At 38.2% G+C, this 13,174-nt stretch overlaps 2 protein-coding genes across 7 annotated transcripts in view; one reads left to right on the forward strand and one right to left on the reverse strand.

Annotated features, from left to right (window-relative positions):
• Positions 1–13,174, forward strand: part of LOC143896247 (alkaline phosphatase) — a 178,288-nt gene that overhangs the window by 103,576 nt on the left and 61,538 nt on the right. The gene's annotated exons all lie outside the window — the stretch shown is intronic.
• Positions 1–13,174, reverse strand: part of LOC143896251 (caspase-1) — a 112,311-nt gene that overhangs the window by 20,114 nt on the left and 79,023 nt on the right. For all 5 annotated transcript variants that reach the window (XM_077403967.1, XM_077403966.1, XM_077403968.1 and 2 more), the window contains one exon: positions 11,102–11,349. In XM_077403967.1, the coding sequence (XP_077260093.1) occupies positions 11,102–11,349 (248 nt within the window). The remainder of the gene's footprint in view (positions 1–11,101; positions 11,350–13,174) is intronic.

Here is a 13,174-nt window from a genome sequence, read left to right on the forward strand (position 1 = left end):
TCCATTTTTCTGAAAATCCAAGAATTTGCGAGTGTATACTCTCTTCTATTTCCGCCTGGTGCGTGCTCTTTCCTTTTCTTTCTGCAGTCTTCTTTTCACAAAATTAAACATTATTTACTTTTTTCCACCATTGGAAACTAGCAAATGAAATATGATAAAATTATTGAACATTTTGATCGAGACTCTTTTTCGACTTTTACGCAGAAATTTGCCTTAATTTTTTTAAATAAAGGCAGAAAAGTCACGGATGCGTGGTGGATCCCCAAAAGACCCTTCTCAACCCTTCGCCAGAAACATCGATCTTTGTTTTCGAGCGAAAACGTTATGCCCAACGACGGTCGATAATCCAATTAATCCGCACTGCGCCTCGGTCCGGCAATCCTGCGGCGCTGGTGTAATTAAGGAGTTGGATATAAACCGTATAAAAGGCATGGGGAGCTGCAAAATCGACGTGCGGCATATTCAGCTCGTAAGTTACACATGATGTGCGGGCAGGAAAATGTTTCGCAAAAAACTTTGTGTGATTACGTGAAATGACGCTGCCGTTTCCTTTGAGGGACGCATTTCCCTCTGAATTTGCCGTGGACCGTAACAGAAATTTACTCGGGCTTCTCACGATCCCGTTTGAAGAAGAAAAAGAATTTTATATCACGTGAAGAAATCATCATAGTACCGTCCTGCACATGTAACGATCATGTAGCTACCATTGGCTTAATGTCGTTATACAGATATAAAAAAATAATCGAGTAAAATACCCCTTACGCGGTAGGTAATTATCTGATATTATCTCTCGTGACCGTAGCGTTGTTTCTCTTTTGTGTTCGTTAACTACCGTCTGTACCCTTTGTTACGTATTTTCGAGTAAAGAAAGGGAAAATATTTACTGGTCGTAAAATATAAACTGGTCGATGAACCTCATTATATAATATTCATATTTCTTTGTAATTTTCTCTTTATGCCAACTATTTTCAATAATTTTAATTCTTTCATGATGCTTTCGTGATTTCTTCAACATGATGCATTTAGAAAATAAAGATCGATTATTGTAATGTTAGAATTACAAGAAAATATGCATTAAAAATTCATTATACTTTTTACGGAAAGATTATTCAAAATTTGATTAACTAGATTTATGATGTTATAATAACAACAATAATAATAATCTATACTGTTAATGTACAAAATCAGTAAATTTCATAATTCCAATAAGAGACATAAAGAAAATACCACAACCCAACGCATCGATTGAAAATAATAACAATTTTGCTGCTCCATTGAACTTCATTCGCTAGCATCATCTATCAAAAACCATATCCATGAACAAACACGAACTACGAGCATTCTCTCCCGTTTTTACTCCGTCATAATTCAAGGTGGTCCCGACGTGTAGATATCGCCGTCATTCGAGCGAAGTATAAATCGCCCGAACCCGAAGTAACAGTCGGCGCGTTGTAAATTCAGCTCGGCGTACAGTGCAGCGGTACACGAGCAGTTAACAACTCGATGAAGCTCTTGCTAATAATATTCTAGCGAAATATTATATCCGATGAAGGTGCGGGCGATGGGTTGCCCCTCGCGTTCGATCGATATATAGCCACGACGCGCGCTATAAATTCGAAAGTTTAATACCAGCGCTGGCTGATAGTTCTCGGTAAGTGGAACCAACCCCGCATGGCGAGTGTGCGGGATGAACTGGATATCTCTCGTATCTTCACTCCACTATGTGGGTATACCAGACCGGAGGTCACATCGGGAAAGAGTACCGTTTGTTTCGACGTCGAGATATAAATGGAACGAATGGTTTTGAAAATGAAGAGATGTTCTATAAAGTCATTTGGACAAAGTTTTGTAATCTTTACGGCTAATAATGCGCTGACGTTGCGGATGTTACATATTAACAAGTATCGACAGAAGTTTACTCGCCGAGATGTTTAGCAGCGACAGGCAGAGAGATACAAAGAGACGCGCCTTCCATTTAGAGTTTTGATGAGGAAAATTCAGTGTTCGAGAGTAATCTGTATTCAAGGGAAGGTTCACGATGCTTGGCTGTGCACCTCGGGAAGATTGGCGAGTATGCTCGGTGAGGTAGGTGCAAAATACTCGCGCGGAATATGCGAACAGTGGCAACGTCATCCTTTCATGTTACAAGACTGGAGAAGGTGTGAATTACGTGAATTAAGAGATGCGAATAATTATGGTGTATCCGTGGGTAGTCGCGGCCGCATGAGTTGTTCGAGAAACGTGACAGAATTGCACGGTTGACACATTTTCCGACAATATCTGCGTTCCTTGATTTCGTTTTAGTCTAAAGGGGAATTGAATTTGTTGACGTTTACCTCACGATACTTGAAATTTTGAAGACGCAACGCTCAAAGAACATGTACTCTACATAGCTGCTTCTATGGATAATGATATTTGCATAAGATTGTTGTTCAAACTGTTTTTTATTTTTAAATCCTTTGATCAATTTAAAATTAATTTATGTGAGAGCTGAGATTAACGTTATTTTTCCAAAAAACTGAATTTATTAAATCCAGAACTTTTAACTTTATATAAATGATAAAACGATTAACAACAAATTTTTATTTCTTGAAAATGTGAAAGATAATTTAATTTTATATTTTACAACTTCATGAATATATATTTTAATTAAGTCTTTTGAGAGAGAAGTAGTAGTTTTTATATTTCATTATATGAATTTTATATTTTTTATTAAAAGAATTAACACGTGCTTACGTTTTTGCTCGATATTAAACATTTATATACAGAAATTATTAAATTATATGAAAATTATTTATTATATATGAAAAATGTTTATTTTGCAAAAACTTCAATATCAGGCATTTTGTTTTAAAATATATTTAAAAATTAAATATTTATTATATATATATATATATATATATTTATTTATTTAATTGATTGATTGATTCTCTCGTTTATTTTCTTCTCCTTAGGGTTTGAAAGGCATTTTTTAAACGAACGTTCATAAACTTTTTACATTTACATCCATCACCTCTCTCCACTGCCTTATTAATTTTATTTAAATTCTTATTTATATTGAATTACATGTCATATACACTTTTTGGTTACAAAGTGTTGCTAAAAGCAATAAATTTTGAAATAACAGATAAAACATATACTTTATAGATATCCGTGAGAAAAGCGCAAAGATAAAATTATTGTATATTATAACATTTAAAACATAAAGACAAATTTTGTACGCATGTACGCGTATCTCGTTACTATTTATATAATAAAAAAATACAAATATATATTACACATTTTACATTTAAAATAAAAGGTGAAATTTTTTTTACCTAATATTTTTTAATGAAGATATATTCGAATTAAAATTGTAGAAAGGATCGCTACAAGTTATCAATGAAATATCGATGCTGAATAAATGAAATCTGCGTATAAACGAGTAATATGCATCAGGTAGATTATACTAAGGAAATGCAAATAGTTACACACCAAGTTTTAAACTCGTTACACTTAAACGGGCTCTCGGTAAGGTTCAGTATTACTTCACTTTACGGCGCTATTCCACCCTTCGCCTAATTATTCATCTAATTATTCATTTTGTCATCGAAAGCATTCTTGAATAGCCGGGAAATTCTTTACGTTCAGTCTGCTTAAATTACACATTGAAAATAAAATAAACGCCCTTTTAAACGAAACTGAAAATTATTAACTATCAAGGATTGAAATCAGTATTTAAAAATAACCGATAACACACATTTTTCAATTTTATTTAATATATAATAGCTATAAAAAACGATTAAATTACGATTAAATGTAATTAAATAAAAACTCTTTAATTATTTTAAGCTTATATACTTTTTTGTGTTAAAACTTTTCATCCTAGAAATACGTTGCTCGAAAGCGCATTGGACAAGTTGTTAAATCCCTCTCTATCTTGCCATTTATTATAAATAAATCTAACGCGAGCCTCATCGAGATTATCGTTTATCTTTGCGCGTGGATGATCAAACGGAAATAGAACGAATATCATTTTATTGGGAAAATATAGACAGTAAAGCGATATAATAGATTAATATTCTTGCGCTTTTGATGTAACGCTAATGCACGCGAGTTTTGGATGAATTCCCCGCAAGAGGAAGAAAAATAGATGGCGCAGATAGTGTAACCAATGTAAAATCCGCGAAAATATCTATCGGCGTTGAGCAGTGGCATAATTTTCCATTTTGCTTCCGTTTTATATTAATAGTTGATTCTGATCGAGTCGCGCGACAATATCTCATTTCGTTCGCTGAATATACAGAGAGTTACAATTATATAAATTGTAAAGTATGTAAGAGTAATATATGACATTATTTGATTTACGTACACGGTCTATCGGCCAAAATTTTAATTAATATAAATGACAAGGGCAATATTTTAATATTTGGAATTTGTATTTTTTCTGTGGAATTAAAATTATTTCTTTTTCATAATTATTATTTACCCAAAAGTTATCTTTCGACATAAAATGTTGGCGATAAAACGCCGAAAATAAAAATTTATTTTCCAAAATTTATTGAAGAAGGAAAAGGAAACTTTTTTATGAATATGATGGAAGTTGACAATGTGGTTGTCGAAACGCTTCTAGAAAAGAAACCTGCGTTTCCGCTTGACGTGCTAGGCTGACGATAGAATTTGTGGTACATTTTACGATCCTGCTTTATCGAGCCAAAACGGTTTTGTTGACAAAGAGTAACTCGCGTGGACATAAGTCGCAAGAATCGCTCGCGAGTATTTCTCTCGTTTCTGACGTCACGTTTCGACTCGGCTTATGTGGATATTGACGACTCTTAAGGCGAATAAGCTACCGGTGTAACCGGATAAGAGCTGAGTTATTGTGTAATTGAGTTTCATATCGTGCTTCGCGTAATTCGAAAAGGGTAGCTTACGTATCTCCGCCCTTTTCGTTCGCTTTATATTCCGGGGGGAATAATACGTTAGGTGGAAATTCAACACGCCGCTGATGCTGCTCTTGTTCTCCGAAAGATCATCTTGGCTATTTTTTAATCCGTTGCGCATTAAAGCATTACAGTCCCGAGCTGCGCGATGTGGTATAACATTATTACCCCGAGGCCAATCTTGCCTCGTAACGCGCGCACGATTTTACGCTTTTGTATACAGATAAAATAGAGAAGAACAGAGAGCGCTCGTTCTCGGCTACGTATGTTTGATCACATTTGAGGATTAATATCGCATTTATGGTACACAATGGAAAGTTATCTCAAGCACCTGAAATGTTTGTTAATCGCGGTATTTTTTTCACTTCGTATATTTCTTACAGAATTTTACTGCAATTCTCCGTATTATTATATGTATGCGCAGTTAATATTGTATTATCATTAGATCATACTCCACGTACGCGCTTTTAATAAATTATTTGTTATGAATACGAGATGTTTCTCGTGATAATATTGCTAAAGTAGGAGCGATCAACGTACTCGTCAATATCGCTGATATTTTCATGAATAAATTTGGTATTATTTTTAAGTCAATTATGCGCATTCATTAAGCATTGCTATGTGAATAGCGAGTGCTATCAATATAAATTTATAACTTTTTTAACGTCATTATCGACCGTTATTTATTTCTCAGAGAAATATTTTTTATGCTGAGATAAAAGCAATTTAGTTTTAAAGTTAAGTCCATCATATTTTTAAGAAGGATCAGTTTTTAAATAAAACTATTTGTTTCTCTGCGATACATTATTGTCACAATTTTTCTTCTATCTCATAATATACAATAAATATAATAAATTAGAGTAGGTAATCTACAAGCGAATTAGCAAACGACGGTTTTCAATCATTTTTTCAACATCCTTAAAGGTTCTTTCTTGAAAGCTTCTCGGAAACGGGGAGAGTATTCTTGTTTTATTACCGGTAAGAAACCCTCTCCGCAATATCGAGCGGTCCGGTGCAAATTGCGGGCAATCATTCTTTCGAAACATGCAAAAATCTCGCTGGCGGTCAGGATGACAAAACGGGGAAACCCGCAACGACGTGGCGAACTGCAGCATGGCAGCCTGGCAACGAATCTTTCTTGACAGAAGGCGACCCATGTGCGCGCGCGTGGAATTATTAAATCATGCGTTGTGTATTGTTATGCGCATCGCGGGTGATTGGCGCCATCGTGCTCCATCGATACACAACGGGATCGTCGCGTTCGCGGATGCGGATCCCGCGCTCTCGTGGTCGCCGCGTTCGAGATCATTGCATCGTGCCGCGTATTGTCGACTTCAACTGAATATCACGATTGTAATCAGACTCCAGCTGCACGCGCTACGCGGAATTTCGAAATACAAACAATTTGCCTGAATTTGTTTTTGTCCCTTTCTTCTCTCTTTTTGTCTCTCTCTCTTTTTCTCTCAATCTCCTTTTTTCCATCTCTCTTTTTCGTTTTTTGTTTTTTACTTTTGCTTTTTGCGATCCCGACATCCCGACGTTTATGATGCCGCAGTGGCCGCGCATTGGTGAAACCGGAAATTGTCGCCAGTCGACTCGAAGCAACGTTGAATTTTTACAAGCGAAGTCTACATATCACAGTGCGCGCAGTATGTAAACTAACTTTTTCCAATCTATGGAGTAGGGTGACGCGGTATGACGGTGTGTGTGTGGGTTCCCTCGCGTCCTTTCTCTCGTTTACGAAATGTTTATTCACCATGAGAATCAAACTTGCAATTTGTAAGTATCGTCTTAAGCTGTAATTATTCCTTTTTTTGAGTTTGTATATTGGAAAATATTACGTTATAGATATTTATTAAATTATTGTAAGTTATTGACATTGTAAAAAAGTAGATATGAATACGATTTGTTCTCTTACCCGTTGGCTAGTACATTATAATGATTTCCCGCTAATCTAATTTTTTGAAGCAAGACACCATTATAGTGACTTCTTTCTAAACGGGTTTTTGAGATAAAAACGTTACTATAGTGAGAGAGCACCCAGTGTTTGTGTCAAGCAAGGATGTCTTCAATTATTTTTATCTGCATTTGTTTCATCGAAGGATCGTTCGCGTTTTTTAGTCGAAATTCTGCGACATAAGCGTTCAGTGGTATAGCTCCACGTCTAGCTCAGCCATGGTCAAAGGGTTAATATCATCTGTTTCGGACTTACGACAATTGTAATTCCTCAATATACATTCAAAAGAAACATGATAATATAATACATACTTGCTAAACATGGAAGTTTAAGTAGGTCTTACAACTCTGATTGAAATTCAAAGTAATTTACGATTTACGGTACTGACTGAAATAGTGGAAGAGTAATTTATGATCTTACAAAGCAGGTAGGCAATAGAACTAGTTTAAGCATTACAGTCTAAAGTCAGAAGTGACTTAGCATTGAAATGGTCTAATATTGTATAATATAGACCGAAGTAGATGCAGTGGTGCGTTTTGCGCAATGTTAGAGCGTGATTAAGTCACTGTATTATACGGAAGCGTGTGTAACACGAGGAAATATGTAACGCGGAAACTTCGAGCGCAGTAGTATGTTCTTACCCGAAGTAAAATATTCTCATTTCAAGATATCTGCCTTTGACGTATCGGCACAAGAAACGTACGTTTCGAGTGTATATAAACCCGTTATATATATACGCCAGTACGAAGTTATCGACTATGTCGAAAAATAGCTGTCTTAACGAGTTTGTCAAGAAACGTACGGATCGCCAAACGGGAAGAAGTATAAAATTCCGTCTATTCTCTGTTGGTGTATCGGAGTTACTTACGCGGAGACGACATTAGCAGAGGGAACGACACTCGGCTCCTTCCTACGATAGCATCCACTTATCCGAAGTAGAATGTTCACGATGCTTGTACTTGACACGGTAACTTCGAAAACCTATCTGCTCTTCGAGGACGCGTATATACACATAGAGTCCTTTCCGCGCAAGGCTGCTGCCGGCTGCAACTTGGGTAAGTGGATGCCGCCGCCGCGTTGACGAGCCTGTCAAGGGACGCTATCGCGACAGGTATCGCGCTTTTCGGCAGAGAAGTGTCGGCAAACATCGAGAGTGCTTTACGTGCCGGCGCATCGTCGCGCGCGCTCGCGCCGCGCTGCACCGCGTCGCCGCCGTTCGCGGGAGTCGCACAAATGTTTACCTGTCTTCCGCCGCAATATCTTGCGATTGCGGCCGTACGGCAGGCTGCCGTGTCGGCAGCGTGTGGCGAAATCGGAAAGACGGCGACGAAACGTGCCGTCGTGTGTGCCGTCGCATGTGTCGCGTTACTCCGCAGTGTGACATCTGCCACGCCGGCACACTCGACTGCGACGCGGGAAAAGTTTGTTTTTGGCATTGGAAAGCCACGATAGCGATGTTTTATACACTGAGTACACTCGTTGAAGTACAGCATTGCGAATAAATCAATGCGCTATGAAGCAATATAATTTATCAGCAAGTTTCTGCGAACAAGTTTAATCCTCATTTTATGACTATTAATTACCTTTATAGCCTCTGTTAAATGGAGTTTAAAAGATATGCACTTTCTTCGCGGAGAACGAGACTTGATACGTCTCCGCGATAGAAAGCTTCAATTTACATTTTCTGCTCTCTCATCTATAACCGTAATATCGTAAATATTTATAAATAAATAACTTTCTGAATTATATTTATTTTTCGAGTTTTATCGAATAGCATTTCCGGCTTTTTCTAGCACCTAATGCTTTTCTTATCGATCAAGTTAGTATATGTCTTAAAAAAAAAAAACTTTATATAGATTTGATAGACAATCTTCTCTATATTTAGACCATATCTTATCGTCTTATCGCACCGTGACAATCTAGATGAGAAGTAAGAATCATTGATACAAGAGGAGAAAAACGGCGGCAGTGCAACGTGTACCTCTCGCATTGCTGGCTGATGAATGGGAAGAAAAGAAGAAAAGCCGGAGCTACAACGACACGCGGACCGTTTCAATTGAAAAGTTCGGTCCTCATTCGGCAGTCGATTCGCGTTCGTGAAACTTCTGAAAAGAGGAAACCCGCTCGCTTCGGCTTACATGGAACGCTGCCAGACAAAATTAAAGCATTGATACCGGCCGGCGGGGTGCAATGGTAGCCCCGCGCAAAGTACGAAGCGGCGCAGTTTATTTATGCGACAGCACAGTTATAACATGCCCTGACCGCATCAGCTTCCCAAAGTAAACGAACGCGCTTTCTTCCGATACACCCGCTACTTTCGACTCGGTAATCGAATACGTGTAAAGTCTATCGGCAAGAGAGAATCCGACCGGATTTTCCTGCTTCCGAGTTTACCGCCGTTGTTTCCCTCATATCGGCGGAAAGCGGAGTTTGAGGAAAGTCTGTTTTAGTTGCTCCCGAGGGAAGTAGCGAACAAAAATTTGCTAAAAAATTTTGTGTGTGAGTGAGTGTGTGTGTGCAGCCAAGTTTTGGCGTTCTCTCTTCTTATATTTTTCTTCGTATCAACTCGACTGACAGATTAGTCTCGTACAACCAGCAGCGTTTGTTATCTGCTCGAAATTTAAGTCTCGTGAGACTAGTACTTGTAGTAATACTTTTTGTTTATCTCACTAGATATTTTATATGCTCTCTCTCTCGAATTATATCATTTGCGGGAGCGAAAAGCCTCCGAATGCATGCATGTTACACGATCGCGCGACGGTTAGAATTTCGAAGCGAGTGGTAAATGAATATGGCTTGATAGAGCGCATCGTGTCGCGCTCTGAGACGAAGGCGCGAAAACTTTTCTTATCCAGCGCGAAGTTCCGTAATCATCAGACTTTCCGCCTCACTTTCCGCGGCACCTGCCGCAGCCGTATTCACGAGATTGCTTTGTTAGTTATTTGTGAGGAACTCGGTTCACTGCGACGAATAGACGTTTAATGAGCTCGTTTTGTTGTAAAATGTTTGTATAACTTATCGCTGGGTTTCCTTCATCGGCGCCCATCATTATCCGCTTCGCGTTAACCGCCAGAATCTAACCCGCTCGTCTGCTCGGGGGACTCTACAAAGAATTCATCGGCAATTATCAATGCACTTGGAAAGCTTTCTCGCTTTTGTAGACGCAGTGCCATTAGGCGAGCGGAAGATTATTATTAATGTGTGGGTAGCTGGTTATAAAAGTAATCGTACGACAAATGACGACTTTGACTTTCCAATCACCAGTGCTCGAGACTTTTTTTATTTATATGCCTGCATTGGAATTTTTCATTTATCGCTTATTTGTAAAATTGAAAATAGAGATTGGACTGGTACATTTATTTAATGGACTGCGGGTCATTATACTATGCCATATCGAAAGGATTTTCAGGAAAATTCTATTTTTTGATTTAATCACGAAGATATCAAGCGTTTAAAAAAGTGGATAAAATTATTTTTTCACGAACTTTTTCCCTTTCAAACGATAATTAAGTTTAAATTCTTTAAAAAGTTTGCAATTAAAAAAGTAAGAGGGATTTCTCAGACACTTCGTATTTTTTCTATCACCGCAGTGTCCCGAGTGTCCGAGACTTTTTTATTTACATGTCTGCATTGGAATTTTTCATTTTTCGCTTATTTATAAAATTACCAGTACATTTATTTAATGGATTGCAAGTCGCTATGCTATATCATATCGAATGGATTTTTAGGAAAATTCCATTTTGTGATTTAATCACGAAGATATCAAGCGTTAAAAAAGTAGATAAAATTGTTTTTTCATGAACTTTTTCCCTTTCAAACGATAATTAAGTTCAAATTCTTTAAAAAGTTTACGATTAAAAAGTAAGGGAGATTTCTCATGCACTCCGTATTTTTTCTCCATCTTGAGAAAACTATCGCTTTGTTACGATGAGAGACGGAACGAAAGTGCGCTCATTGTAGAGAGATAAGAAAATAATAAGAGATGGTACACAGAGAGCTAACGATGTGGTTACGACAGCCTGCAATATTGCGAATGAACAGAAATAATGATATCGTCCTCTTTGTTTCTGCTATTTTTTCAAACGGAAGCCGTTCGCGTTCATTATCCAAATATAGTACTCAGGGCATCGTCATCTATCTGTTTGATCTGTCATTGAGCTAGTGATGCGTAACAAAGTGTGGACGATTACAAGTAGCCGGATTACAGAAATGCTATACTTACTCGACTGTAAGACTGTGGTTATAGTTTTAACTGTCGGATTTTTACAAGTTCGAACGTCGAACCCGAGCTTGCCTAATGAAACCTCGAGGTCATCGGAGTCCTTTACGGAGCCCGTTCGCGTGGCCATGTTCTTGAACTCAACATGGTTTATTATAAGCGCCACTCCTCTTCTTTTATGCCTCATATTGTATTCTTCAGCGGACGGATCGAAATTGATTTTCACAGCTTGTCGGGCATCGATCAAGTCCCTGTTAACAAAATTACAATATCCTGAGAAGTTATTTAGAGATATTAATTTAGAGATATTTAATAATAGAGATATATCTCTAAATTAATTTAGATATATTTAATAATGACAGAGTTAATAGAGAATATTAAAAGTGTATCTTATTATTTAAAGCCGTCACGTTGATATATAAATGTTTTGAATGCGAAACATAACACAGGAAATTCATTTTACTTCAATAACAATGGTTGACATCTTTTGAAATTATAATTAAGTTCGTGGTGACTGCAACATTACACCCTCGTTATCTTATCATAGAAAGTTGGTAATGTTATACCGAAGCGCTGAATATTAAAGCGAATGCTTAACTTCGCGGTCCTATTTCGTTAATTAATGTTGGAAATGACGTTCTGCGGTATTGTCTTAGAATATATGTTGAAGTGTCTGAACCTGAACTTTTCAGGGTTTTGATATGGTTTGGACGAAATAGCGTAGATAAAGAAGTTTACTGCGAATTTACTGCTGTACGTTGCACGAGATGCGAGAAACAAATGATTCCGTAGTTCCGCCATTAATAACACAACGGAGCTGCAGAACGAAATGAGCGGAACTCAGTATAGTTATTTATGTCTTGGATGGATCTTAATTAAATTTTATTTTCTCCGTAGAAAAACGTGTTTCAAGACAGAAATATTGTATTAATATTAACGTTTTTCTTTTCTTGACACTTTACTGCAAATTAAAACACTCGGTACCACGAATCGCAAATGTTATAAGTCGTAAAAATCATCATTTTTATGAAGAAACTTACGGAAGAGAAGATACCCGATAATAGTGGAATATTTTACATAAAACGAAGAACAAGAATGAAAAGATTGAAGATTGTGGTGAATGCTCGAGCTACGTTCTCAATAGACTAATTACCGCGGATTACTCTCGCGGTGTGCGTTTATTTAAGAAAATGCAATACTTCTATTATCCTATATAATTTTTCGATATCTTGGTGCATTAAAGAAATTTGTATAAGCCCGTACATTAACTAGAGTATATGTTGCCAACGAGGAAATAAAGACGAAGAGAAATAAGTACGCGACATTGTGGGCGGAATAAATGTCAGCAGCATTTAGTTCAACGTCTCTTTGTGTAGTTGGTGTAATTAGGCGGTATTAGCTAGTTGTAGAATTCCGACTTGAGGACAGTCGCAAATAGATGGCCCGGGCAATGCGCGGCAAAGGAGAAAGGACGACGAGCGAAAAAGGGAGGAAGAAACGGGCGTATCCGGAACGTTTTGCCTCTTTGCGGTTGGTTTTGGGAGCGGGAGGAGGGAAATATCGGAGCATTTCTCTTCTTAAAGCGAGGCAGACGGCAAAAGAGGACCTTATCCGGAAAAGTGCACCCGGTCTACTTCGTACTTTCCGCTCACGTGCGCTTACGCAGACGGATATCCTGTTTAGCCGAGGGACTTGGGCAACGCCGCCGCGGCGGGATCATACCATGGTCAATTTAATTTCAACTTAGATCGCAATCGAGAATTTCCGCTGCGATTCGACGGCGTTTTATCGTGCGGGAGCCTTGCCCTCGACTTTCCGCGGCTCTCGCGCACGTACGCGCGATCCAACTTTCGCGAGTTACCGCGATTACGACTGCTCCGGAGTCCGGATCGGGCCGGCTACACCGGTCGAAAGTAAATCGGTGGTATTATTGTATAGAATAGCGCGAGGATGCGGAGCCTGCGGAAGTAGAACTGTCTGAGCCCCGTTGAACTGAATTGACCGTAAACTCGAAGCGTTTAATCCTCGCGCGGTTAGGTGCGTGCTCGTAAAAGTTCTGGGCAACCCACGGGCGCA

This window comes from Temnothorax americanus, unplaced genomic scaffold (genome assembly GCF_048541705.1).
Source record: "Temnothorax americanus isolate GAGA-0224 unplaced genomic scaffold, ASM4854170v1 Scaffold18, whole genome shotgun sequence".
Lineage (NCBI taxonomy): Eukaryota > Metazoa > Arthropoda > Insecta > Hymenoptera > Formicidae > Temnothorax > Temnothorax americanus.